The sequence below is a fragment of the Struthio camelus genome, chromosome 2 (genome assembly GCF_040807025.1).
Source record: "Struthio camelus isolate bStrCam1 chromosome 2, bStrCam1.hap1, whole genome shotgun sequence".
NCBI lineage: Eukaryota > Metazoa > Chordata > Aves > Struthioniformes > Struthionidae > Struthio > Struthio camelus.
The window spans coordinates 29,074,949-29,100,858 of NC_090943.1; the positions used below are offsets into that span (position 1 = coordinate 29,074,949).

Here is a 25,910-nt window from a genome sequence, read left to right on the forward strand (position 1 = left end):
AATTTTAAAAATTATCTGTTTTATTCATCTTTGCAGTTCTTCAACTCTACACTTGGTATGATATCATCCAACACCTCTCGATGGCAGTATAACCTTGCACAGTAATACAGTACTGTCTATCACAGTCCTTCTACTTTACTACTTTCCTGAATGGAATAAGACATAGGAAAAGTTCAGGTGTTTTTTTGTCCATGGGGAAATACAAGCCACTCTCTAGCGAGGAAGAAAAGAATGGTTTAATAACAACCACTTAATAACATTCCAGTTTAAGAAGTCAGAATGTTTTCTACTTCTTCACATGTTCAAATCACCTTGTAATAAATATTACTGGAAAATAAGCAGATGTTCATCCCCATCATTATACTAAGACAAGAAATTTGCATTCTTTTCTAAAGAAATTCCCATTCTTTTTAATGTAGCTGCATTTTGGGCACCTATATGATTAGATAAGAAATGAGTACATCAGAGCCAACTCTCCTAAGCAGGACTGCTACCGTCTTCGCTTGAAAGCTTCACTGGAGTTTCTGAAGAGAATATAGCTTGCTATTCAGGAAGAAAACTCTGTGCATTTTTACAGCCTCAGACCAGCCTGTTCCAGGTGAAAATACTAGATTCTTTTCCTTTCATGACAATTAATCATCAGCTGTCCTAGTATTTCTAACCTCCACCTTTATCAACTCCTATGAACCATAGTCTTTCGCCTGTTCTCGGCTAAGAGCATTTAGAAGCAGCCTAGATCTTTCTTCTGCCTCCCATTTAACTCATCATTTAGGATCTTTTAAGTGTTCATGGCTGAAGGAAAAAGGGTTACTACTGCTATTAAAGTGTTAATATTTCCCAACAATATCATCCAAGGATAGTAATTATGGCAATTAATGGCAACCCTTAAAATGCATATGCGGTATGTTACATAATTATCCAAAATCAATCTGCAAAAGAAATAATCTACGAAGTCATGCTTACTCATTCAATTTACAAACACACAAATAGGTGCAAGTTCTAAACTTTTTAGTCAACTCTTTTTTACATTCCTCAGTCCCAGGCCCTTACTCCTTGCCAGTTGCCAGATATAGCTTGTTTTCCTCTGTATCTGCTAGCATCTTAATTAAAGTTAGTATTCCTAATGTACTGAGCGTTGTACAGACAAAAAAATAAAGATTGTTCCCTATCATAAAAAAAAAAATCTAAATTAAAAAGGCACTCAAAGGATGCAAGAATTACCACTCTCAATGTACAGCAACGGGCAACTAATGCACAGAACTATTAAATGATTTACCACAAAATCACATACTAAGTCTATGACAGACCAAGGCTTAGACGCAAGATTTACGAAGTGTCACTGCAATGCTTCAAACTACCTTTAAAAGTCTTAAGAGTTTATATGGCAAAAGATCTCAAGATTCATCAAGATGAATTTTGTTGAGCTGCTGCAAAGGTGATGTCGTGATGGACTTGCCTCTTACCAGAAGAGCTACTGAATAACAGACATCTGTCCAAAGTGACTGTTTTTCTTATATATTTCAAAGGTGGCAACCTTAATTATGTAGCACTGTATGTCAAGGGCAAGTCTGACTGGGTTCTCAAAAGGTTGGTTCGATGTCACGTGTTTTTCAGATAAAGCCAGGCTTCAAAAACCCAGACGAGCCATCTTGTGCTATTTTGTGTCCTCTCTTGTCTGCGGTCCTATCTATACAGGATTCTGATAATGCTCTTTAGCAATGGGAGTTCATATAGTAAATACCTTCACTGCAGATCACGAGGAGATTTCCTGAGCCCTCAGTCATCTGCTTTTCGCTCCCCTGACCAGGCTAGCATAGAAACAGCTCTCATGCTGCTCAGGCAAAACTGTGTTTTCCCCCAGCTAATCTGTCTTGTCTTCTGAGGACAGACTTCTCTCGGTCTGGCTAAGGCTTTCGTTTGGATAGCTCAAACAGCCAACACTGCAGTCATCAAAAAGCCTTGTTAATGTCCACATGTACATAAATTGCAAAGCGAGCTCCTTCAAACATTCACCTTAAAGTGCTCATAAACGGAATTGCAATTAGTCTGAACAGAAGTACCTTCCTGCTACTGCTTCATACAGATTTCCAAGACAGATACAAGTTGTGACCATTCCTTCACCCTAGTTGTTTAATGACATGGCTAAACAGAAACAAACAAGAGTGTGCTTTGTTTACAAGCACTGACCAAGTCTGCAACAGGAAAAAAATTAGAATTGTGGATTTGATATTTTCCACTTTATAGGTAATACAGTTCTTCAGAAGCCTAGCCAAAAAATCAAAGTGGAGCCTACTTGATTGGCATTATAAAAGCAATTAAGTTACAGACCTGTCAAATATGCTAACATTTGGCTCTGTCTGCTCTACTTGTCTATTTTGACTAGTTGTGGAATCACTTAATGATTTACAGACCTTCCAAGTCTTAAGGTATGGTAGCTGCATTAAAACTATGACCCATTATTTCTTAGTCACATCATAAATTACTGTGACATCATAAATATCTTCCTTTTTCTCAAAGAAAACTAGATTTTAAGTCCTGATTTTAGTTTGAGGTTTTGGTTTTTTTTGAACCTATACTGCTAAACACTAAAATATCTTACTGCCTTTAAAATAAGCATAAGCCGTAATCAGTAATAGGAGAACTGGATGTGTAATAAAATGTAATTGTCAAACCGATTATATGTTTTAAGCTATAAAATATCATCATACAATAATTTTCAGTTTAAAGAAAAAGATTGATGTATTTCAAATGGGAAGAATATTAAGCATGTTTGTTGGAAAAAATGGGCTTTTTAATAGTTCAAAATTTTTCTGTTATACAATCAGAAACAAAGCAGCCTAAACCTGTCCCCTCTCTCCTTTTCATTACTCATTTTCAATATGTAAAAAATACTTTTTTTTTTTTTTTTTTGACGGAAGAAGTGAAGAGGAAGAGGCGAGGGGAAGGAAAAAGGGAAAGCACCTCTAACTTGTTATGGGAAAATATTCTTGGAAAACATTAAAATAAATGAACTTACCCAAAAGGAAAATTCAAAACAGAGTGAAATCACATTCTGTCCAAGTTCTTAGTGCTTTCAGGAAAGGCCAGTTTAAACAGGTATGACTAGGTGAAAGATTTAGTGAACTATTTTTTAAAACATCCAAACCTACAAGGAAATGTGGGGTGAGGTCAAAGAAAAGCAAGCACTCGGCACCAGGAACTTCCCCACCCTTTGGTATAACCTCTTGTAAGGGCTATCACGTTACTGTATGCTCCCTTCCTACACTTTGGTATAAGGCTTAAAACTAAGATTAGCTGCAAATTAGTTGAAGACGATTAAAATAGAGCACTGCTGGAACACAACTGCTTTGCAAATGGAAAGTCAAATTTAAGTTCAAATCTATCTGGTCTTTTTTGTAGTAAAAGTTTAAGAATCGTTTGAACCACTGTGTTGAAAATAACTACAGTTCAAGGATGCACAGTGTTTCAGAGGAGAAAACTCCACTTTTAAATCTTTAATTAATTATGCTATATTATACTATTATGCTATATCAATTATATTAAAAATACTTTAAAATTCAAATAATTAATCTATTTAATTAAATACATTTTATACAAAGAGGAAATAGGCACCTTTAATTTTAATCATGGAGAAAAAAAATTAGGCGCCTTTCGAACCTTTCTTTAAGCAAGTAACGTGAATTTGGGGCTTTTAAACATGCATGTAGAACTCCCCTTGACAGTAATGGAAGTTACATTCACTGACTGCAGGGAGAATAGACCTCTTAAAGTAAATCTGTTATGAGTTCAAGAAATGTATACCACTTTCCTTCAAAGCTAATATGAGTAATCATAAAGAACACCATTATTTCTTAACTATCTCAATAAGCTATATCAAAACTTTTATGTATGATAGTGGTTGTTCATTTTTTTCAGATATCACGCAGAGATGATTTTTTCCCCGGCATACAGAATGCTGAGTTTCATTTTACCCATAACTTAGACTTCCCTGCCAAATAAAATAAAATTTTATCAGATTTCAGTTTCTGAATAATGAAAACAAGAATGACACTTTCAGTTTCCTTTAGCTTGCAACTTAAAAGTTTCTGGATTTTTGCAAGTAAGATATCTAAGAAGCTGTAGTCCATCCACTCTCTACCTCTACTACAACGTTACAGAGAAAATGCAGCTCAGATGTGGATTTATCTTTATTACTCTCTGAAACATAAAACAAATTTTGTAAGTAGCTTACTTAACATTAAACTATCTGCACTGGATTGGTTGTTTGGCAAATTTAATCTGGAATTTCATATCATATTTCTTTATAAAAATTAATTCTGGATAGGGATTTTGCACACTTTTGAGATGAACTCCATCTTAACCATACCTAATTTTTATGTTCCATGGCAGAGCTGAGGTTGTCCAAGTAGGTCCAATGTGTTTCAACTTTATTACGATTCCTATAAAGCCTCTAGAAATATGCCTAAAATTGTCTTGACAAGTTAAATAAAAGCAGATCTGTACAGGGTCTGTAATTGTACTGTGCTACATGATTTAAACTGGCTAATAGTGAGCACACACTGAGCAGCTGGGAAGGAACAGACTGTGTGTGCTCAGAAGGAGCAGGGAGAGCAAATGGAAAGGTTACAAAGCAGAACGTTTTCCCCCTTTCTTGCAGAACATTAGGCCTCTGATTTACCTAGATAATTGTTTTAGTAAATTCAGACAAGTCCATGTATATCTTATAGACATTTCTTTTCAGTCATACTACAATACTTCTTCCTTTTTTCTTAACACTTTGTTTGTATTTCATGATCTCTCCTTATTTTGAATCTTTGCACAGTTACTTCTAGGCACAATGTAAATTCTCCAATTAAACTGGAACTGTTCCATTGATGGAAATAAGCATAATGATCATCTCACCTAAGAGCATAGCTGTAAAGACAGCATCTCAAAATCCCAAAATAATATTTATGCCACTTTTACAGATAGAGTTTTTAATTGGTTAATATAACTCCAAAGAAGAGAATAATCACTAATATTGTATCTAAAAAACACATGATTTTTTCAAAAACTTTTAAATGGATGAACTTTAAGAGAAGCATGCAGCTAATCTCAGTTTAAGTACTGATTTTTTTTCTTTAAAACTTGAAATACATTGAAAGACCAGAAAAATAACCATTGCTTCAAGAATATTACCATTGTAAAAAAAGCTTCCCAATTGTACTTATAGCTTACCCAAATTCATTTTTTATCCAAGAATCCCTGAAGGTAAGGTACAGGATGAGTAGAAATCATTCTTAACATATTTTTGCACTTTTTCATTCGAGGAGGTTAGGTCAGATCTGTGGTATAGATGCTTAGCAAATCACAGCTCTACGGTATCGCTACAGAGAGTCTCGGAAGTGAAGACTTACTAGCCTCGTAACGATAAGAACCATACAGGAATTGCATATTCCGATGATTAAATACAAGGCTGAGACCGTATTTCATAGTGGCTGTTGGGCACTGTGCAATCTTGCAGTTACATATATTTTCATAGGTAACAAATACCACAGTCACCAGGAAAATTTGTGGCAAACAAGGGAGGAGAAGATGGAAATTTTGAGCCAGTATAGTAATTTATGTATCAACTGTCCTTAAGATTCTGTATAATATATACAGGTTATATTTTTAATTGCATGGGGAGGGGGAATCTCAAAAAGAATCTCAGGCAATCTATCACTTTCATCTTCACATCATAAAAAGCTATGAGACTGGCTGTTAGCTGAACTAAGTGCTGCGAGGTCATGAAGTAAAAAAATCTTCCTAGTTTTTCTTCCTTTTTTGCAGGAGAGAAAACAGTTTACAAAACAGAAAAAGACTTGTTCAATGAAACAATCAGCTTTAGTTGCAAGTGCAAAAGTCAGCCATGTGTACTAATTCTCAGTAATTATGATGCAAAGCGAGCTCCTTAGGGACTTAAAAGTCAATGCCTGGCAATGGTTGGGCAAACAGCAGAGTAGAGCTGCTCAGGTGATACTGACCTCTTCAAAGCCCTTTGTGTTACTAAACAACCAAATATATCCAAGCATCTGCTTGGTCCTCCCTTTCTTAGACATTAATGCTGTAATGTACTCCTAAGGATGGTGTTAAAAACATGAAAATCTAGCATGCATCCCAGCACAAAGCCCTTGCATAATCCACTCCAAAGAAAGGTAAGCATAGAAAAGGGGCAATTTTACATCTTTCTTTGTAATACAATCGCAACTGAGATCTAGATGTGGAGAGTGGAACCGTGGTAGGGCAGGTTTCTTTAATAAAATTCATCTTACTTGGCTGCCCCTTTTTTAGACTCTAACACATTATGCTCTTTGCCTCCCACATAAGTGATTACTACATTTTCAAATGAGGTAAAATCCAAGACTGAAAATTTTCAAAACGATTCAACAGTGTCATTACTGTTTCTACCGGAATCAGAAGTTTCATTTTGACTTAAACTGGAACAAAAGAGTTAGGCCAATACAATGCTGAAAGCTTTACGAAAAATCATAGCTTTGGCATCTCACATTTTAAGCGTATATTTACACCAACACAGAAAAAATAATCTCCTTTCCCCAAAAAACTAGGCACCACTTGTAATGATGGTCTCTGTTGCTAGTCTGAATTGGGTTTAAAATTACAAAAAACAAAGACCACCTGCAGAAAAGACAAGTTGCAACCTATCTACCTGGCACTAGACTATGCCCTTAAGTGGAGCACTCCCTTTGAAAGGAAACTCAGGGCATTCTGCCACCGCACGTCAACTGCTAGAACTTTATGCAGCATCTCATTGTTAATATTATATTTCAAATACCAAATGGGACAAGCCAACATTTACAGCATGTTTAAAATATGTCTCAAGCCGCCTATCTCTTAAAGCAGATCCTTACTTTACAATGAACTTGCTGCAGCATTCTCATGAATGACAGCTCTCTGTAAACAGTGCATTAAAAAAATCACAGCAGTCAGTATAATTAAAAATCTAGATCAAATGACATTTTAAACGAAAATTTTGCTGAATTCTCTGTGTCTGCTATGTTCATAAGACATTTTATTAGCAAATACTTTTTACTCTGCGAGTACTTTATTGCATTTTTCCTTCATTTACAGCATGCTTTTTACTTAGGACTTTAGAGACCCACATTCTTCTCTCCCACCTCCCCCCTTCTTTCTTTCCTCCGCTGACTGCTCCTAAAGTTACAGAACAAGGGGATCCTACCTGGCAGTCTACAACAGGTCAGTGATCAAACAGAAGGAGCAGTCAGACAGCAGCCAAATCCTGCCCCATCTCCTGAGAATTACAGAAAGCCAGGGCTTCTCAGCCTGCAATGCAATCAAGCCACTGCACCCTGAGGCTTAGATAATCGTAGTATGCTCTTTGCAAGCACATACAGCACAAATCTCTGCACCTACTGAGGCTAAGATACAATTATTTGGTTTTAAGTTGTTGTTCAACGTAGTTTTCCACACAGGTAGAAGTTGCTTGAAAATGTGACCTCATCTGTCTTATGACAGCAGAAACAAAGATAGATTGAAAATATATCAACATTGCTCTGCCCCAGTGATCAAAGCCCGTTTAAATAAACAGTGTTCTTTATCTATAAAGTGCACTAGTCTTTGAACAACTATTCATTTTACTTAAAGTATTTAACATTTGCTTGAACAAAATCAATACACCAGATAAAGCAAGCTGTAATATAAGCAGACAGAACCAGACCAAAATGCGAAATATTATCATTTACCCAGTAATGTACCAGTGGCTCATTAGATAATACCTTGTGCACGGAAAACAACCTTAAAAACTTAGTGGGTTTTAAATACAGCCTACATTCAGGAATGCATTTTGTATCGAGCTAACGTTACACAGCCTACGTCTGCTGTGAACTCAAGGAAGCATGAGTAGTTTTTGCCATTTCAAAAAGCCAGTATCACTGCAAAAAGTGAAAATTAGTGGGTGCAATAACACATCAGGAAAGAAGTGACGTGGCAGAGTGGGTGTCACAATGTAGTAACTAATTATTAACTTCAGGAAAGGTTAGCATGAATCCTGTTTAGGCCATAAACTACAGCCAACATTAATAAAGATACATTCTTTATTAAGGAAACAAACTCTAAGCTGTGACAATTACATAAAGCAGTTAAAAGCCATGATGCACAGAAAGATTTACCCTTTCATCAAGAACGGTTGGCCTATCTAGGAAAGAACTGAGATGCTCTAGTAGAGTCTGCTCTTGAACCGGATCTGTGGTTAAACAGAAGCCTTAGTCCACATAATTAATCTTACACACTGTACTTTCATATATCTCATGTGAAGGAAATTAACGATACTTACGCAGCCTCCAGCAAGAATTTCTGCAGCCAACGGGACAGAGCCATCTTTAGTCCTAAACTTATCTCTCACAAAATCATTAACCTAAAAAAAAAAAAAAAAGGTAAATTACAAGGATGGAAAAAAGACTAATTAGCTGCACCTTTTGTGTAGCTGGAATATATCCAGATGATGGGCCTGACATGAACCTACCAAGATAACAGATACTAAATAAATCTTAGATTGCACATGAAATATTGTAAAGCTAATTATGTTTTTCTTTTCATCAGATTTGGAGCTTCAGAGAATGCAATTTGGAATTTTTGAAAAAAAAATATAGATAACAATTACTGATTTAAATAACAATAAAATCACCATCTGACATTTAATATGATTAAATCATTTAAGATTTTGGAAATGCTCTAATATTAGATTTGCAAATTTAAATACAGCTCCAAATAAATATTAAAACTTTCAGTAGTAATCCAATTCACAACATCAAGTATCTTTCTTTTTTTAAAATGCTTAATACTAGCTTTCGTGATTAAGCAACGTATTATGATTCAGTTATAACAAGAAATTCTTAAGTGTCTTCAAATCATTCAAGAAATATAAAAACACACAAGCAAAATGTTTAGGAAAAAAATGCATGCAAACAAGTTCCTTCCTTATCACCCCTTCACTATATGATCATATTATATCTTGTAGTGTTAGAAGTGAAAATACAGGAACTAACTACGTGCAGATACAAAAACAGAGCCCCTCCAAACCCGACAAATACTTACTACTTTTTGCCAAGAAGTAAAACTGAAGCCCTGTGCTACTTACAAACAAGTAGATGAGCTGAACAAGTAGACTAAGACTTGTTACATTTTGGAGCAAGTCCAGAAGTAAGAGTTTTCAATACGATTCTTTTTAAAAAAAAATGTAAGCATGTGACTGGTATGCCACTTGTAATGTCCAAAAAATGAGATACAAACAGTTGCTTTGTGCTTTTGTAATTAAGTTTGTATCAAACAAAAACCGTGGCATGCACTCTACTGTGTCTCTGACGCATTAAGGATAAAAATCCTAAATATTCTAATTGGAATTAGACAGATATATAAATGTGAAAAGTAAAAGCAATCCTTTCTCAAACTTACAGTAAGTTTTATGGCCTTCTCTGGTGCTACTCCTAATAGCTGTGGTAACAGACCTATAACACGGAAAGAGAGAGTTCAATGCATCAGGTAACTTAGTATTAACTAAACAAATCAACAACTATACGTGGAGATCACCACCTAGAAACAGGGGCAATTTTTACGGCAATTTTGTGTTATTATATTTAATGAGAGTACTTAAACATTCCATTTTCAGAACAAACTTTGTGCTGCCACTTCAAGTCTGAGTAACTTCCTATACATATTTTAGTTATTTTAGCTTTTTTGAAATCAGTGATATTAGATCACTTTACACTTAAACACCAATACAGATTTACCAACTATGCTTCAGTATCCTGTTCTACTAACACCTCGCACATTTCATGTGCGTCTTCGCACAAGAATTAAAATTTATTGATTAATCTTGTGAAAAATAAGATGTATCCATTCTAAAAATCAGGACAATAGCGCGTTTTTCTGGCAAAAACCACAGCAGTATATGGCAGGACCCAAGGGGATAGGGGTAATCATAATGCAAATAAAAATGCAAAACATCCAACTATATATGACTGCACTCTTGAGTGCTCGCTAGCTCACCAGTTCTTAAAACAAAGGAAGTTATGCTGTTATCTTCCCATGCATGTAATTTCGTATTTTATTTTGTTAGAAGGGATGCACTATAAAGCTGGAAGTGGGAATTTCTGACTACTGGCTTTGTTTGCTTAGAGTTGAACAGTCTATATTTTGTAAATTTTTGGATGACACAACCTAAAGGTATGCAGAACTTACTGAAGGGGCCTGGAGCTAAAATGGTCTTGCAAGTGTTCATCAGATGAATAAAATAAGGGTACCATTCAGATAGGTGAGAAACAATCACATGAGCAAGAGTTCCTGGAGCCAGCCCCCTTTGTTTCAGTAACTCAAACAGCACCTCTGGGTACTTTCTACAAAAAATTATGTTTGCAGTTCTCCATGTTTTTATTCTTGGGGAAAGAGGTGACAACTACAGCTCCACATCTAAGAGCTCACTTACTGAAACGCATTTTCCAGGAGATTTAAATGTCAGCCTAGCAAAGAGAAAAATGTACGTGCACTGGATCGGTGTATTCCTTCGTTCTGCTACCATCCATCAGCTTTTTTGGTTACTGCTCACGTTCATAGTAAGGAAAAGGCAGCAGAGGATAGCACCATTTGGCTTGTGGTTTCAGAAGAGCTAGCCATATTTATTTACATCCTTTTAACATTTTGCACTTGCCTTAGCATTTTTATTTTTCAAATGTGAAAAAGGGTAATTTGTTGCATATACAGCTGATGAACACATACACCTAACTTTTATTTACAGAAGACAGCTATTATGGTGGCATGGCCGAACATTCCAACAAAAGAATACAATAACGCTAAGTTCACATGCTAAGGTGCTTAAAAAAAGAAAGATTTTGCAGAGCAAGTTAAAATTCAAAATTTGAATTTCTAAATCAGTTTTAGTTGTATAGGCAACTTGCATTCAGACTTCAATGCAAAAGCATCAAGACAATTAGAATTGTATTATTAAATACTACATCTTCCACAGCACTACGAAGAAAAGACAAGGTTTGCGCTGCATAGAATTTTTACAATTTTAGCCTTATACAGACCAGATTCTCTTTGTAATTGCTATAATGTAAACGTTCTGCCAGTCTAAATTTATATCTTTCTAAAGAACATATATGGCCTTGGGGAGACATTATGGCTACTCTTTTTTTATTTCTTCAGAGCTAAAAAAGAAATTCCATTTATTTTACAAATACAGTACCTGATCCCAAGCCTACTGTTCTCAGTGGAAAATTTCCCACTGACTCGAGCAGATTTAGAGCAAGTCTGTAAACAGATGTGTAATCCCAAGTGGACTGGGAGACCATTAATTTTTAAATAATATATACGTCTATTACTATATCTAAGCTATATGTAACATGACTGTTAAGTTGCATCACACCAAATAAATTATAGAAAAACATACATTCTGAAATATTAAAATATAAAGTTATACAAATACCCCAAAATGGAGACATATATAAATCTCCAGTTTTGGAACGATCATAGGCAGGACAAATCAAATTGATTTGAAGATGTCCTTTTTATCATTTTTCATGTTTTGATTGCTAAGACTCTGCATTTGTAAAGGTGCTTGTAAAATCTTAAGAAAAATATGTTTATCTTGGCACAAGTTATTCCTTCCCATCTGCTCCTTTCCTTTTTCACTCAAATCTGAATGGGACTGTTTTGACTCAAAACTTTCCACATAACTTCAATGTGGAAGAGAAAGTTTAAATGGAATAGGTACAAGCTTAAAAGCAAACAAACAAAAATCCCTTCCCCCTCTACCCTTCACACTTGTAAGTATAACATATACATAGCTTTTTAAAAGGCAGTATTAATCTTAATTCTACATTTTCTAGCCTTGCCAGATACCTGTTAGACCTCCTGTCTCGCAGCCAGCTGCTCAGGAAGGTAGATGGACTCTTCTTTTGTACTCTTACCCATGTACTAAAGCCCTTTGTAAGTGGTTCCTGGGTATTCTACATGTTATGATTATTAAAGCTATATTCCCTTTTCCTTTTCCCGTAGAAGGGAGCACTGAAAAGCTGTGGAAAGATTTCTGAGCTTTATAAAGAGGGTAAGTTTTGGAAGAGAGGAAACACATCATGGGACACGCACAGCAATGCCATTTTCCCTGACATACTAGGAATATTTCAGTATTAGTGTGCATCAGCAGCTCAGCAACATGACCCTTTCACAGCAGCGGGACAGGCTTAGAAAAGTTGGACGGTGTTTTAAAAATGTATGTCTCTTATAACGTTATAGAATAACATTTTGCACACAGGTGGCCTGCTAGTATAGTATACAGTATAAAACCCAATATTTCCAAGGTGCTTTAGTGGCAATTACCATATACTACTCATAGGCATCTTAAAGTTTTCAATGCATATCTGACACATATATATTAAGACTCTATGAAAAGGTGAAGGTATATGTGAGAGAGAGCACTGAAAACTGCATTCAGAGTTTGAGACCTTCTAAAAGAAGCCTACTACTGCTTTGAATACACAGGCGATAGCTCATCCAGTCCAGCTGCGGTGATGGCATTATGTAAAAACTCTTCTTTGGCAAAAGTATTTTTTCAGACTTCTAAAAGCGATCAAACTTTGGTTTCACACCACGTTACGGAAATGCTTTTCCTTTAACATTCAAAAAGCCTGAAGGAGTTATTGCTCAGTCTAGGTAAAACATTTGAAACCTCAGGGCATATGACAGAAAGGTGGTAACAAAATTACTGCCAAATTTTCTATTACAGGATTCACACAAGAAATTGGACTAGAAATCACCAGCTTCCATTCAAGTGCAGCTCCCTCACACTCCACATGGGAGTATTTCTTTTTTGAAGGTTTTGTGCGTTGACAGAATTTTAAGACAAGAGTAGGATAACACTTCCATTCCATAAAATGGTAGTTCACTGCATACTTCTGAAGGAAAGTTTCTACCATGGTCTCGTATCATTAGCATGGGAGTCCATCAGTAATAATGAAGTTGGATGATAAATGAAAGATTAAAAAAAAAAAAAAAAGAAAACTAAGATTAGAAGGCATCTGGAGGAACTGTAGTGCTACAAGCACCACCTAATAAATTAAAACTAACAAGATACTTAAAAGCTAATGATCAAAAATAACAGTCTTCCACAGCAGCTCCTCTGTCTTTTTTATTCTCTAGGTGAAGTGTACTCAAATGTATGGCTAGTGAACATTTTAATGAGCTATATTCTGTCTCTGAGATTTGATTTCCCATGGAGTTTTCTTCAAGTATAGGTGAAATGATCTCTACTAGATGCACTGCTTCTACTGTGAGGTATTCTGTGATTCAATAGGTAGCCTTAATACTAAAATAACATTAAGAAATATAAGTGACTCCATCAGCTGGAAGAGATGTTGACAGATTACAGCCTCCAAAATTTTCTTAGACTTGCATGTATAAAAATACGCTTATGTGATTCAAATGATTATACATTTCAGGTATAAATGTAGCCACAACAGTAAGTTATAGATATATAAGATGAATATTCCGTTAAACTATGCTTAAAAAGATACAGATGAAAAATTTATTTAAGATGTACAGTCTTAAAAAAAAGAATCTAGCCAAAACATTCAAATAATGTATATTATAAAGATTCTACAGAGGTTTATATTATGTTCATATTTTTTAAATCAAAGTGCCTTCATAGCGGAAACACTGATTATCCTTAGGACTAAGTTTGCATTAAACAAAATTTAGTGCTCTCCTTATATCCACAAGATGGTGTAATTTATCCTTATCTGAGATTGGTGGTTTAGAACATGGTGGTTTTGCCCTTTTCAAATTTGGAACAAAATAATGATAAAAAAAAAAATCAGCTCACTTCACTGGATGGAAGTATGTGGCTCGTATTAAAAATATCCTCCAAAATGGTTGAGTTCAGAGTAGGGTTTAGAATTCCTGCTTGCTTTCTTAGAGTGTAGCAAGACAAGAGATTGCTGCTCCAAATGTTTCTACTCTAATTTTTTAAGTGATTTTGCATCACCGTACAGTTAACTGGGAGAACTCTACCAATTACTGCTCCTTTCTCCAGTGACAAAAAACATTAACTCTGAACACACTGTGGTATAAAAAGGAGTATCAGTCACCAGTTAGCAACAAAAAGCAATATACTCTATGGTTCGTCTTACCTAACTTAGTTTTTAATATTAGAATGAGATGACTCTCACTATAACATTTCCGCATTACATAGGCTGCATGTGTTCCTTTCAAATCTTCTCGTCCTCTAGAGCTTAACTGGGATCTTTCACTCAATGGTTCAACTTTATCCACATGTGATCTCACTAGAAATCTGGCAACAGTCTGAATTTACAGAACTGCACAAAAGCAGCTCCGTGTTTTTAAGGAGTTTTCACCATTTGAATCTTTAAAAAGAGAAGTTGAATCAGGGTGCTCTTCAAATAGAGAGTCTGTTCAGATGCAGATCTCAGTTTGGCTCCGAAATGATGGTGGTGTTTGCCACCACACAATTTCTTCTATATAATCCAAAAATGAGATTGTTGCCTTGGATTTAGAAGTTCAGCTCTACAAAACTATCTGAGATTTCACTCTTCAGTGCTCTTTGGAAGCTTGAGCAGTAGTAAAGGGGATAGGGAATGGAAAGATAAGCTATGATGGTGATGGCTCAAAAAGCTCCTAAAATGTGGCAATGACAAATCATTCTCTCTAAAAATATGACAAGCAAATGGAGCTAATCCACTTTTCTGACAGTTACGAAGTTTTTTCCAGTGGGAAAATCACTGTGTTTCAAGGTTTAAAGAAGATCGGAACTGATAATTGTGGAATTCTCCATTTTTATTCTTTCAGGATCATGGAAGAGACAGGCATACATTTGCAAGGAATACCTTTTGTTCTCTAGCCAGTAACTGAGACTGATTGCTACAAATCCCTACAAGATAGAAATCATGTCAATACTCTCTATTAAATTATCAGGTCTACTCAGAAAATTATCCCAAACTCAGTGAATTTAACAACAGCGTTTTCCCACCTCTAACAGTGCTGAAATAATTACAAAATTTGTATATTGTGGAGAAGCTACTTAATCGACTTCTGGTAAGTCAGATAGCATGTTACAGAGTGCATGCATATCCCAACGCTTACTGTTAAGGTTGTTTAACACTGTCTTATAAAATTGTTTAGTGATTTCCAAGTGTACATAGCTTTGTCACATCATAACATGTTTTACTGAAATCCTCCATAATTTGTTCCTGACTCAGGTTTAACCTTCTCCCGTAATACCCAGTAAACTACTATAAAACTGTTCTTAGAAATTAAGTTCAGTCCTTACAGTATTCTTATTTTAAAGAGTTAAAAAAAGTTTCTAAGCAAGCCTGGTAAAAAATGAAGTAAGTAAGTTCAAATCCTCCACAATGAACATGCTAGATGAGGAAAAGAGATCTCAAGGAGCATACCCAACAATCAAGATACTGGAAAAATAATTCATCTCTGTGCCAGAGAAGGAGGAGTGTCTTATGCAGTAGTTCATGATTCTTTGTAACTACTTCTGCATGATCTGAACTTGTACCACTGATGCCATTGATATCTGGGGCAATGAAAAAATAAAAAAAAAGCCACCAACTGCAGACACTTACTTAAGATGCATGAAGTAAGAATAATATAGATCCTGGGCAGAGCAAATGAATTTCTGGAAGGTGCCTCTCTTCATTAACTAAAAAGGGAACTTGGAACAATTAACTTCCTAAGTTGGGTGTCTCGGTTAAGCATATAAAGCTAAGTGAGCTGAATCCCAGCTAATCTCTGGCTGAATCAATAGTAAGATAAGAAAAAGTACACATAAAACTTGATAAAGATGACAATTCCCAATGATCAGTGAAGCACATAGAATTGGTTCAGAGCGAACTACTTTGCCACAAAAGACACCACCAAAGGAGATCCAGTTGATACCCAGATACTCTCTTTCTCTTTGCTTTTGACTAGAAAGACAACAGATGAGAAAGAACATTGAAACAAAGATCAAAAACAGATGATTTGTCTAATTTCTGACCAAATAGGACAAAACTTTATCAGTAATAAAGTCTGTTAAGGAGAATAAAACTTGACTAACAGTGTATTTATCCTGTAGGAAATTGCTATTGCTTCCCTACTGCAGATCAGGAGGGTAAGGACAAAAAGGTCTCACAAAAACGTTCTCATTACGATGAGGTTTGCATTATCAGTGAGTGTGCAAATCCCTGACCTAGAACAGGAATGCAAATCTATGTGAGAGAGTTCAAATGAAGAGGCACAAGCGAAAACCAGACAAAATGGAAGGCCTAACAAACTCGGCTTAGGAATCCAGATTGGCCCTGAACTCTTCTTAGTATCTTGCCATTTGTATATGACATTTTTCCAAACTTACCTCTATAAAGCCCAAAGAAACCTTCAAAACGTAGCACTTTCTTGAAGCAATCAAAGCTATTTTTGTACATAAGTTCTCCCACAAAGGAGCCTGTTGATCTCTGGTTTTGCATTCGAGTTTTTACCAGATCAATTGGGTAGACTGCAGTGGCTCCAACAGCTGCAAATAAAAATTGAGACATAAAAAAATATAATTTTGCATTCAGTGGTCTTAAACTGCAACTGTCATCTTATACATTTATACCTCAATGATCATTTGTATCTTTTTTCTCTGCAACATATTCTGGATCCATTAAAGATCTCCCATAATTTTAATCAAAAGAACTACTTCCTGGCCCTACCTCATTAATCTTTTCTCTTCTGAAACTGATTTGGTGACAAATCAGGTAGAAACACCACCTGCAAACTCCAATTCTCGTAAATACCAAAACCACTGTAGACTAGATGACCTCTTCCCATTCCATCTTACAGTCATCCCGTCCCTTAGATATGACTCCAAGGGAAAGACTGAGAAAGCTTCCACACTTAAATGAAAGGCAGGAGGGAGAGAAGGGGGGAATAAAAGAAGAAAACAACAACAACAGTGAAGGTGAATAATCTTTTGCTTAGCTATGACTAACCTCCAGCAACTGAACCAAGGGCAAACCTGTATGCTGATTCTGCAACCTGGATGAGAATAGGTCGAGACACATCGCCTGGAGCTTTCTGTCAAGGCAGTGTTTAAAACAAAAGGGGGACAAGAAAAATAATCAGAACATCATATTTAACTGGAGCACATCCCATGATCAGACAGATATGTGGATATAAGTAAGAAGAAAATACCGTCAGATACCTGTAGAAAATCATAGAAACACCAAGGATTTTGTTTTTAAATATTATTTCTTTTCCACCAATTTCTGAATGCCATAAAATGTAACCTCTTAGGACTGGAATAGAACCGACAAGAAAAATTGAAGCTACAGCACAATTACACATATTCAAAATCAAATAATGGCCTGAATATGCGAGTATGAAGGCACACACATTACATGTCTAAGGAAGTAGGTCATTATTTTCTACAGCTGAAAGCAACTCCAGTTTGGAACTTCTTTCTCCCATGGACAAAAAACAGGTAGACCTATTACTTCTCAGGCTATCAAAACAAGTATGCAAGCATTTTTCACATGTACCAACTGAAGGACAGTGAGGTTTCATAAAGGACCCTTAAAATTTCATTTTTCTCGCAATCTATGAGTGTTATATTCAGCCTAGTGAAAAATAAATTTCAAAGTATTCCAGATTTTAAATTATTAGCTAATGACAGAAAATATTAAGATGATGGAAGTTCTGTGGGGGTCTTCAAACTTCTATACTCAAGAATGCTTTTTGTAATACTGCTTAGGAGTATAACAAGAAAAGGGACAAAATTTCCTGAAAACATGTTTAGGTTTGGGCTAGTGCTAATGCACAATGCAGCAGGAGCTGGCCAAAAAATTAATCGAAGGAATCAACGTAGCTGAAAATCTTTTCAGTCTCAATACCATGCAGATGCTACTACAAAGGAACTTCATAGTGGAACGAAAACACAGAACAGATAAGGAGAATATATGGTAAGATTTAAATCAGGTTCACATTTCCTAGTCTCTTGACGTTGCATAAATAATACTGACAAAGACAGCGGCCCCAAAGCAGAAAATTCAAGAAGCTGCTACTTTCACCACTGCATTTTTGGCTACATTTTACTGCCACCTATTGTAACTTACATTACTTGATATTCAGTCCAATTCTAATGCTTTTAACTCCTTTAGGAGTCTTCTAGGAATAGATGGTCAGCTTTTGGGAGCCAACTCATTTAAATTCATCCCAGCACAGTCAACATTTAGTCACTACTCAAACAAACAGAAAACCACCATCCTAGATACTGTCTTGCAGTGGTGGTGGGGCTGTTCAAATGTAGGGGAGCGAGAAGAAGAAAGAGAAGTAAAAGAGGCGCGTGTACATACACAGAGGCCTGGCTCATGGCCTGTTAGTCCTAAAAATGTAGCCTGCATCAACCCATTGTGGTCAAACTGGCGTCTCCGCACAGACCCAGAGCGGAAAAAAAAAAAGTTAGTCTCACAAGACACAAAGTTAAGACTGCCTTAAAATAGAGAAAGAGAGAGAGAGGCACAGAGAGAGACGGAGAGAGGATTAGTTTTAAATCTATCTATATAGAAAGTCATGTCATTTAAAAATATAAGATTTGTTAACATAATATTAAAATAAAAAAAAAGGTTTAACATTTAAAGAATGCTCTTTTTGTCTCAAACACAAAAGTTCATTCTCTTTTAAACCACAGAAAGTCAATATCCTTTACTTCTTCCACGTACAGACAATCTTAATGCTTTTACTGAAACTGACGGCAGACTAGACATAATCTCTCCAGTTTTCATATTCACCAGAACATAAGGCAAAGGAGAGAATACTTTGAAGCCCTGAACATGAATGTCTTTCCAGAACGAGGTCTGCCATTTAATAGGCTGGATGCTGAATTTAACATCCATACTCAAAGCAGGAAGCCTTCTTTCCTCATTAAAAAGAACAGTGAGTGCAGAATCGCCAAACAAACAACTTAATTAAGTATACACTTAATATTTACTGAATGGCTGGATGACGTTCATATATATTTTGTTTTATCCTCCCAAAGTAAACTGCATTTAACCTTTCAAAATGCAATCCAAGAGAAAGGGGCATACGGAAGAGGTGGAGAAGACACGATGCAGGTTAAAAGGAAAATTCTAACAGGGAGAGATTCCTCAAGAGAAAGGCAACTCAGCTAACTGACAACAGCACAGAGAGGCAGGCTCTTTATCTGGCACTGGAAATACAAGAAACACAATACATAAAAGCACATCAGCTCCTTTTCTTACCTGCCTCTGAGCCTCAGCCAGATTGTAGGGCAACGTTCCTTCCTCCAAAGGAGCAATTCTTTCAATGTCAGCTAATGTCATGCGTCTAAGAAAATTCATGTAAAGTTCAGCTTAGTGTTTGCTTAGAGAGATGAAGTTTCAGATCACAAGAAGTTACCTGTATGTTTGATCAATACACCACACTCTCCTGCTCCCCACCTCCACCTCCCACTCCTTCAGGGAAGGAGGGAGGAGGAAAGGAAAGAGGGAAAATAGATAATTCTCTACTTACCCCCGTGGCTCATATAAATCTGCTAATTGAAACAAGATGTCAACCTCCATGGGCGTAACCTGACCAAATTTCTGAGCTGCCAGAACAAACTCCTCTGCAACAGAATAAAAGCACAGAAGAGAGAGAAAAACTAATCAAACCAAAACAAGTAATCCAGAGCACCCCCCCCCCCAAGTTGCTTTATATTTTAGTTTTAAAAATAAGATGCTGGCAGGGTTGGGTGGGAAGAGAAATAAAAGTGACCCACCACAAAAATGTTCCTGCCACTATATAAATGGATGTTTTAAATGGTATATCCATCATACAAATATGAGCAACTCTCTGGTCTTAAAGCTTAGTGCTATCAGCAGGATTTAGTATATTTGACATACGGTATCAATCAGTTGCGGGTCAGAGGGAAAAAAAATAAAAATAAAAGGCAAATAGAAAAAAAAAAGTAGGAGTCAGAGATGTGGAACTTTGCATGCCTACTCCCAATAGGCCACGTTAATGAAACTTCGGCGTTGCACAGGGAATTCTCTATAAAAGCGGTTAGATAGAGCAGATAACATCTTGTTCCAAGCTTGTAGATCAGCTTACTTTGCCGCCAATACAAGTTTATGGAATTCTTCAACTACCCTTGAAGGTCACTTTAATAGGCTGCCAATTTGGCAGGAGTCCTAGGAAGTTTTTTAAACCTTTAAATATCTTTACATACTTTCCTCACCCAGCCCCCATTGCCAGTTTACTAGGACCTTCTTTCTGATCAAAACAAAATGAAAAACCTGGAGGGTGGACTCCAACAGGAGTGTACAAAACTGAAAGGTGCACCAAGCAGTGCTAACAAGGCAGGCTTTCCCCACTCTGCCCCCACAACCATCGATTTAAAAGCATAGAGATGAGTTCTTCCCTTCCACCCCCCCCCCCCCAACAAAATGCCCAAGAAAACTTCCAGACTGCAGACATGTCTACTAACCCTTAGTCACTTCCACATCTTTTCTATTTCCAGCCAGAGTACTGTAGATCTTTCTAATGAGCTCCATGTTGTTAAGGAGAGAATTAAATCCATTAAAATAGGAAAAGCTGACCTGATGGGAAGTGGTACCTCCAGCAGCCTAGAGTAGAGACAGTAAAAGAAGAAAAGAGAAAGGAGACTATTACAAGATTAAGAAAATCTTGAAATAAAGGTTTTGAAACAATATTATTTTATAAGACTGACAGTAGCACAGGATTGCTTTTTCAAAAAAAATACAAAATAAAGACTCTTTATGAAAGATTCTTATGTTACTGAAACTAATCATGACCAGAATGTAAAACTCTCCCCACCCTACAAACCTAAACAAATACATATGCAGGATTATAACAGCATAACCAGTAGTAATTTACAAAGTTCAAGTTTCAGTACTGTTTCAGTTGGAAATGTTTTATAAGTTGGCTTACTTCTAATAATGAGGAAATCTACTTCTACATGTAAAGTATATTACTACACAAAAAATTGCAACAAAAATCAAAACATATTCGGAAAAAGGTCAGCTGAAACATTTAAATTCAGAGGCATTTCAAGTTGTGGAGAGCCAGCAGTAAGCTCTCAGGCTTATATCAGGCAGCTGAACCAAATGGGTACAATAAGGTTTGAACACTAACTCACTCTCAGGGAAGAACTGAACCTAAACCTTTATTTTGAAGTTGCGTTGGGTCTGAACACAGAAGAACTACTGGTTCAACTTTCTAATTTGAAGTATAAGACTGGTGATCTAGCAAGCTTCTGAAAACAATGTATAAGCATGCCAAAACGTAATTGACCTCGAGAGAGAATAAAAAATCTTATCTATGTTTTATGAGAGAGTATATGATCCAAGGAAGGTGATAACAAGACTGGGGAGAGAACAGAGGAACAAGATATCAGAAATCATCATCAGCCTATGACTGTTCTGGCTGTGCTTTTTACTGGAAGGAGCTTGCAGTATTCTGCCCAGAGGTTGCAGCTCTCATCACTTCACACATCTGCCTGGAATCCTCCCTTACAAATCAAAGCAGAAAAGACTTCCTTAAGCCTCAGTATGGCCGGGTTTTGGATTACTTGGAAGGAGCTGCTACAGTAGAATTCCCAAGTTAAGAAACTGTGGTCAAGACTAAATGTACCAATCTTTTTTCCTCAGTCACATTGCAGAATTGTAATATTTAATTTGGCTTATTACACAGGGGTAGAAATTAGTGCTCTGTCAGAAACACAGCTCATGAAAGACAAATCTCACATATTTTAAAAGGTCAAAACTACAGAGACTTTCTCTGTGGTATGAGGCAGACAGTTTCACCTGATAATAAAAAAACAGAGATTCAACTAAACGGACAACAAAAATAGCACAAATGGGTCTAGAAATCAGAAAGACAGCCACAAAATAATAAAATGCATTTCAAGCTGAAAAAATACAACCAAAGTAAAACAACTGTAAGCTAATATATAGAGAACACCCTAGGTAAATTAATTCAAAGCATTTAATGTATTAATGTATTTATATAAATTCAAAGTATTTAATACAAGAAGCGTAGCAGAAAAAGTCACTTGAGAGGAAGCCCTTAGAACACCACAGATCAATACATCACAATAACTACATCATAATAAATACATTGTAAAAGGGAAAAGGGGGGGAAGGGGAAAGGGAGGGAAAAAGGGGAAAGGGGGGAAAGGGGAAAGGGGGGAAAGGGGGAAGGGGGGAAAAGGGGGAAAGGGGGAAAAGGGGAAAGGGGGAAAAAGGGAAGGGGGGGAAAAGGGAAGGGAGGAAAAGGGGAAGGGAGGAAAAGGGGAAGGGAAGAAAAGGGGAAGGGAGGAAAAGGGGAAGGGAGGAAAAGGGGAAGGGAGGAAAAGGGGGAAGGGGGAAAAGGGGGAAGGGGGAAAAGGGGGAAGGGGGAAAAGGGGAAAGGGGGAAAAGGGGAAAGGGGGGAAGGGGGGAAAAGGGGGGGAAAGGGGAAAGAAGGGGGGAAGGGGAAAGAAGGGGGGGAAGGGGAAAGAAGGGGGGAAAGGGGGGGAAAGGGGGGAAGGGGAAAGAAGGGGAAAGGGGGGGAAGAAAGGGGGAAAGGGGGGGAAAGAAAGGGGGAAAGGGGGGAAAAAGGGGGAAGGGGGGAAGAAAGGGGGAAGGGGGGAAGAAAGGGGGAAGGGGGGGAAGAAAGGGGGAAAGGGGGGGAAGAGGGAAAAGGGGGGGGAAAGGCATAGAAACAAGGTTCAGAAACATCTGCAGAGGCATTGCCAGAGAAAATACCATTTCTGTGTAATACTGTGTCTGAAGTTTCCCAAGAATCTCCACATCTCCCAAAATTAGTGAGGGAAAAAATACATAGTTGGCTACACTGAAAACTGAACCAAACACAATTTTGTGTAAAAGGTATTCTTTTGTCAAGAAACCTATACTAGGACAAAATGTATCCTGTATCCACCACAATTAAAGTCTAATCTAATTTCCATATAATTGTATATGTTCAATATATTAATCATCTGTCTCTGACAAGAGTATTTCCAATTCATACACTGTCCCAGGTGTTTGGAAATTACATTCAGGAGCTCTGAATGGACATTACACAGCAAGTCCTTTGAGAATGCCTTCTCAAGCGGGATGCAATGGCTTTTTGACATATAGCGCAGTCTACTATAAAGGAATGACTGGAAAAAGGCAAACTTCAAGGTCGTAGGGCATTACTAAGGTCGATCTACCTACTTGGTCTTTTGCCTCAGGAGACCAGGAACTTTGAGGATACCTACTCAGTAAGGAGGGTCAGATTTCATACATACAGATAATTACTGCTAAACTTAAAAACCTGTATTCATAACCTGGATTCCATGTGCCAGGTACAGCGGTCGAGGTACGTAAAAAAGGAATCCCACGCATGTATCTCACGTCTTTCCCACTGGGGCTAAAAAAGCTACTCACAGCTACTAGACATTCTTCTACAAATGGTGTCAGCATGTGTGGCCGGATAGTGACCATAATGTCCCTGAAGTCCATAGCTGTGACTCTTCCAGCCTGAGCATTGTCTCGCTGCACAAAAGCTTGTTTTGCATGTTCTAACTGTATCTCCTGAAAATGTATGGTAGAAAAAAAGAAAAAAAATTAAGTTAGTCATAAAAGCATCACCTTTCAATTCTGCTCATGTTATATTTGATATAATGCAATCCTACAGCATATCTCACATTTGACAAAGAAGATTACATGTCATCCCCTTTTAATAGGATATTGTACGTATAACCTTTCAGCCTTTTCTGTCTATGGTGTATAAGGTCTCTATCATTTAGCTCAATACCTAAGACAACACCTCTACCCTCTTAACATTAGGTCACGCAACTCATTTAACTGAGAAATGGAGGGTGTCTATCAACAGACCAGTGCAGGTAAGCTCCTACTCATGAACAATAGAGTGTTCCATGATGTGCATTATCCACTTTATTGCATGTGTCCCAGCAGGTCAAAATACTTTCCGTAAAAACATTCACTACTCCTTGAATGTGATCATCTCAGAGATTTCCATGTAAATACCCACTAATCTTGAGAGCATTCCTCCAAAAAGCATCCTCTTTTAAAATATGAAGTTATTAAAAAACACATCAGCAGCCTAATTTAGAACTCCTTGTACCACAACTGATTAAGGATCACCTCTTAGTATTTCAGCAGTAGTAACAGGCAGAAATTCAATCACATGCATTATCTGATGGAACCACCTGATAATTTCAGTTTGAGATTCAAATGTATCCCTGAGAGAAGAGAGGGGAGAAAGACATTTAATCACTCCAAAAATTGCATCTTTTCCTACTGTGACCTACACCCTTTCCTAATAAATCACTGTTAGACTACTTTCTTACTATTAGTTTTCCCCTAAAGGGAATAGTACTGCACAGATGGTAACTTGAAAACACATCTCAGCTTTTGCCCAGTTCTACAACTTTGCTCACACCACAATTACATTTTTGTTGATGTAGCTTAAACTTACAAACCTGTGTTTCTTTACTGAACGGGAGAAAACAAATCTTTGCCATGTCATCCCTTCCAGTTTTAAGGCTCATAAAAATATACTTTTCATTGGAAATACAATGCCTATTTTGAATAGACATTCATAACAAATAATAAATGGAATCAGAGCAGAAGTATGTCAGTAATACTAAAGCAAGTTTTGCAGTGGTCAATGGCATTACGCTATTATTTCTATTACATTTGCAAAGAAAAATCTTAAAAGTCATTAAACAAAGACTTGCAATAATCAAGAATCACAAGCATGATGTGTTCACGGTGAATATGGTCTCCTGTAAGTTGATATTTACTTCACAGCAGCATTCAATACAACAGAGAGCGAAGGGTGAAAGGTTCTGATTTTGTGAATCAGATTCACAAAAGGCCTGTAGCAGCCACCAACCTTCCTTCCACCCACTCAGTTCATACTGTGGCCACTGATCCATGCTACCATCCAAATCATTTCTGTCTTCATTTCAGCCTCTCAACCCCTCTAATTTTAACCCTAACTTCCAACTACAATACTATATCCTGACCTTAAAGGCATGATGAAAACCACCTAATGTTTTAAGCAGAATAAGGAGGAGGGGAAAAAAAGTACAGATAACATTTCAGCACTATGTTTCACTCACAGAATTATTCAAAATTTTCTGCTTTTAATGAGAAATGCTTGTGGGGGTTACAATTTGAAGTGTTACCATCCCAGTTCTGTCATGTTTCCTTTGCATTACAGCCCCCTATGTGGAGGTGTTACAATTCAGCAATAATATTCACCCTGGCTGGATGTAGCCATGTAAGCTCTTGCTTCATTTCAATTGTGACTATAATTTCAACAGAATTTGGAAGCAAGCAATTTTGGGAGGTTTACAGTGGGAGGAGCACAAGAACACAAAAAAAACCTTGTCAGCTTGAGGCAGGCAGCTACTCAGGAGGCACACAGCTCTGAAGAGGAGTTGAGTATAAGAACTCTTGTATCCCTAATACTCACCACCTGGCACGTGGAAACATATAAACAAATGAACAAAATGTTTGTCATTAAGTGGCAGCATCATCAAGGAAAAAGGAACCGAATTTGGCAGAAGGAGTACATGGGAACCTGAATGTTGATTTCTTCTCTTATTCAATTTGCTTTTATCACTGAAATTCCTGGAATGCTACCGTGGCAGAATACAGCACCAGAACGCAGTAGAAAACCCTGGAAGATCACTTGCAGAACAGAAGTCCAGTTTGCAACCATCCGCATGCAGCAGTCTGTGAGTTCGGTGGTATGTACACCAGCTGGTGGGCCCTCAGGTCAGAGCGACCTCTTGGCCACAGAACCAAAGCAGGGCTCACGTTCCACTGCTAACGGCACACTTCTTGTCATTATCC

The 25,910-nt window shown here is 37.1% G+C and overlaps 1 protein-coding gene across 12 annotated transcripts in view; it reads right to left on the reverse strand.

Annotated features, from left to right (window-relative positions):
• SLC25A13 (solute carrier family 25 member 13) overlaps positions 1–25,910 on the reverse strand; it is a 104,816-nt gene that overhangs the window by 22,558 nt on the left and 56,348 nt on the right. For all 12 annotated transcript variants that reach the window (XM_068934902.1, XM_068934897.1, XM_068934903.1 and 9 more), the window contains 8 exons: positions 23,469–23,615; positions 20,522–20,660; positions 19,567–19,660; positions 19,296–19,380; positions 17,028–17,112; positions 16,409–16,567; positions 9,451–9,503; positions 8,333–8,413 (listed from right to left, as the gene is read on the reverse strand). In XM_068934902.1, the coding sequence (XP_068791003.1) occupies positions 8,333–8,413; positions 9,451–9,503; positions 16,409–16,567; positions 17,028–17,112; positions 19,296–19,380; positions 19,567–19,660; positions 20,522–20,660; positions 23,469–23,615 (843 nt within the window). The remainder of the gene's footprint in view (positions 1–8,332; positions 8,414–9,450; positions 9,504–16,408; positions 16,568–17,027; positions 17,113–19,295; positions 19,381–19,566; positions 19,661–20,521; positions 20,661–23,468; positions 23,616–25,910) is intronic.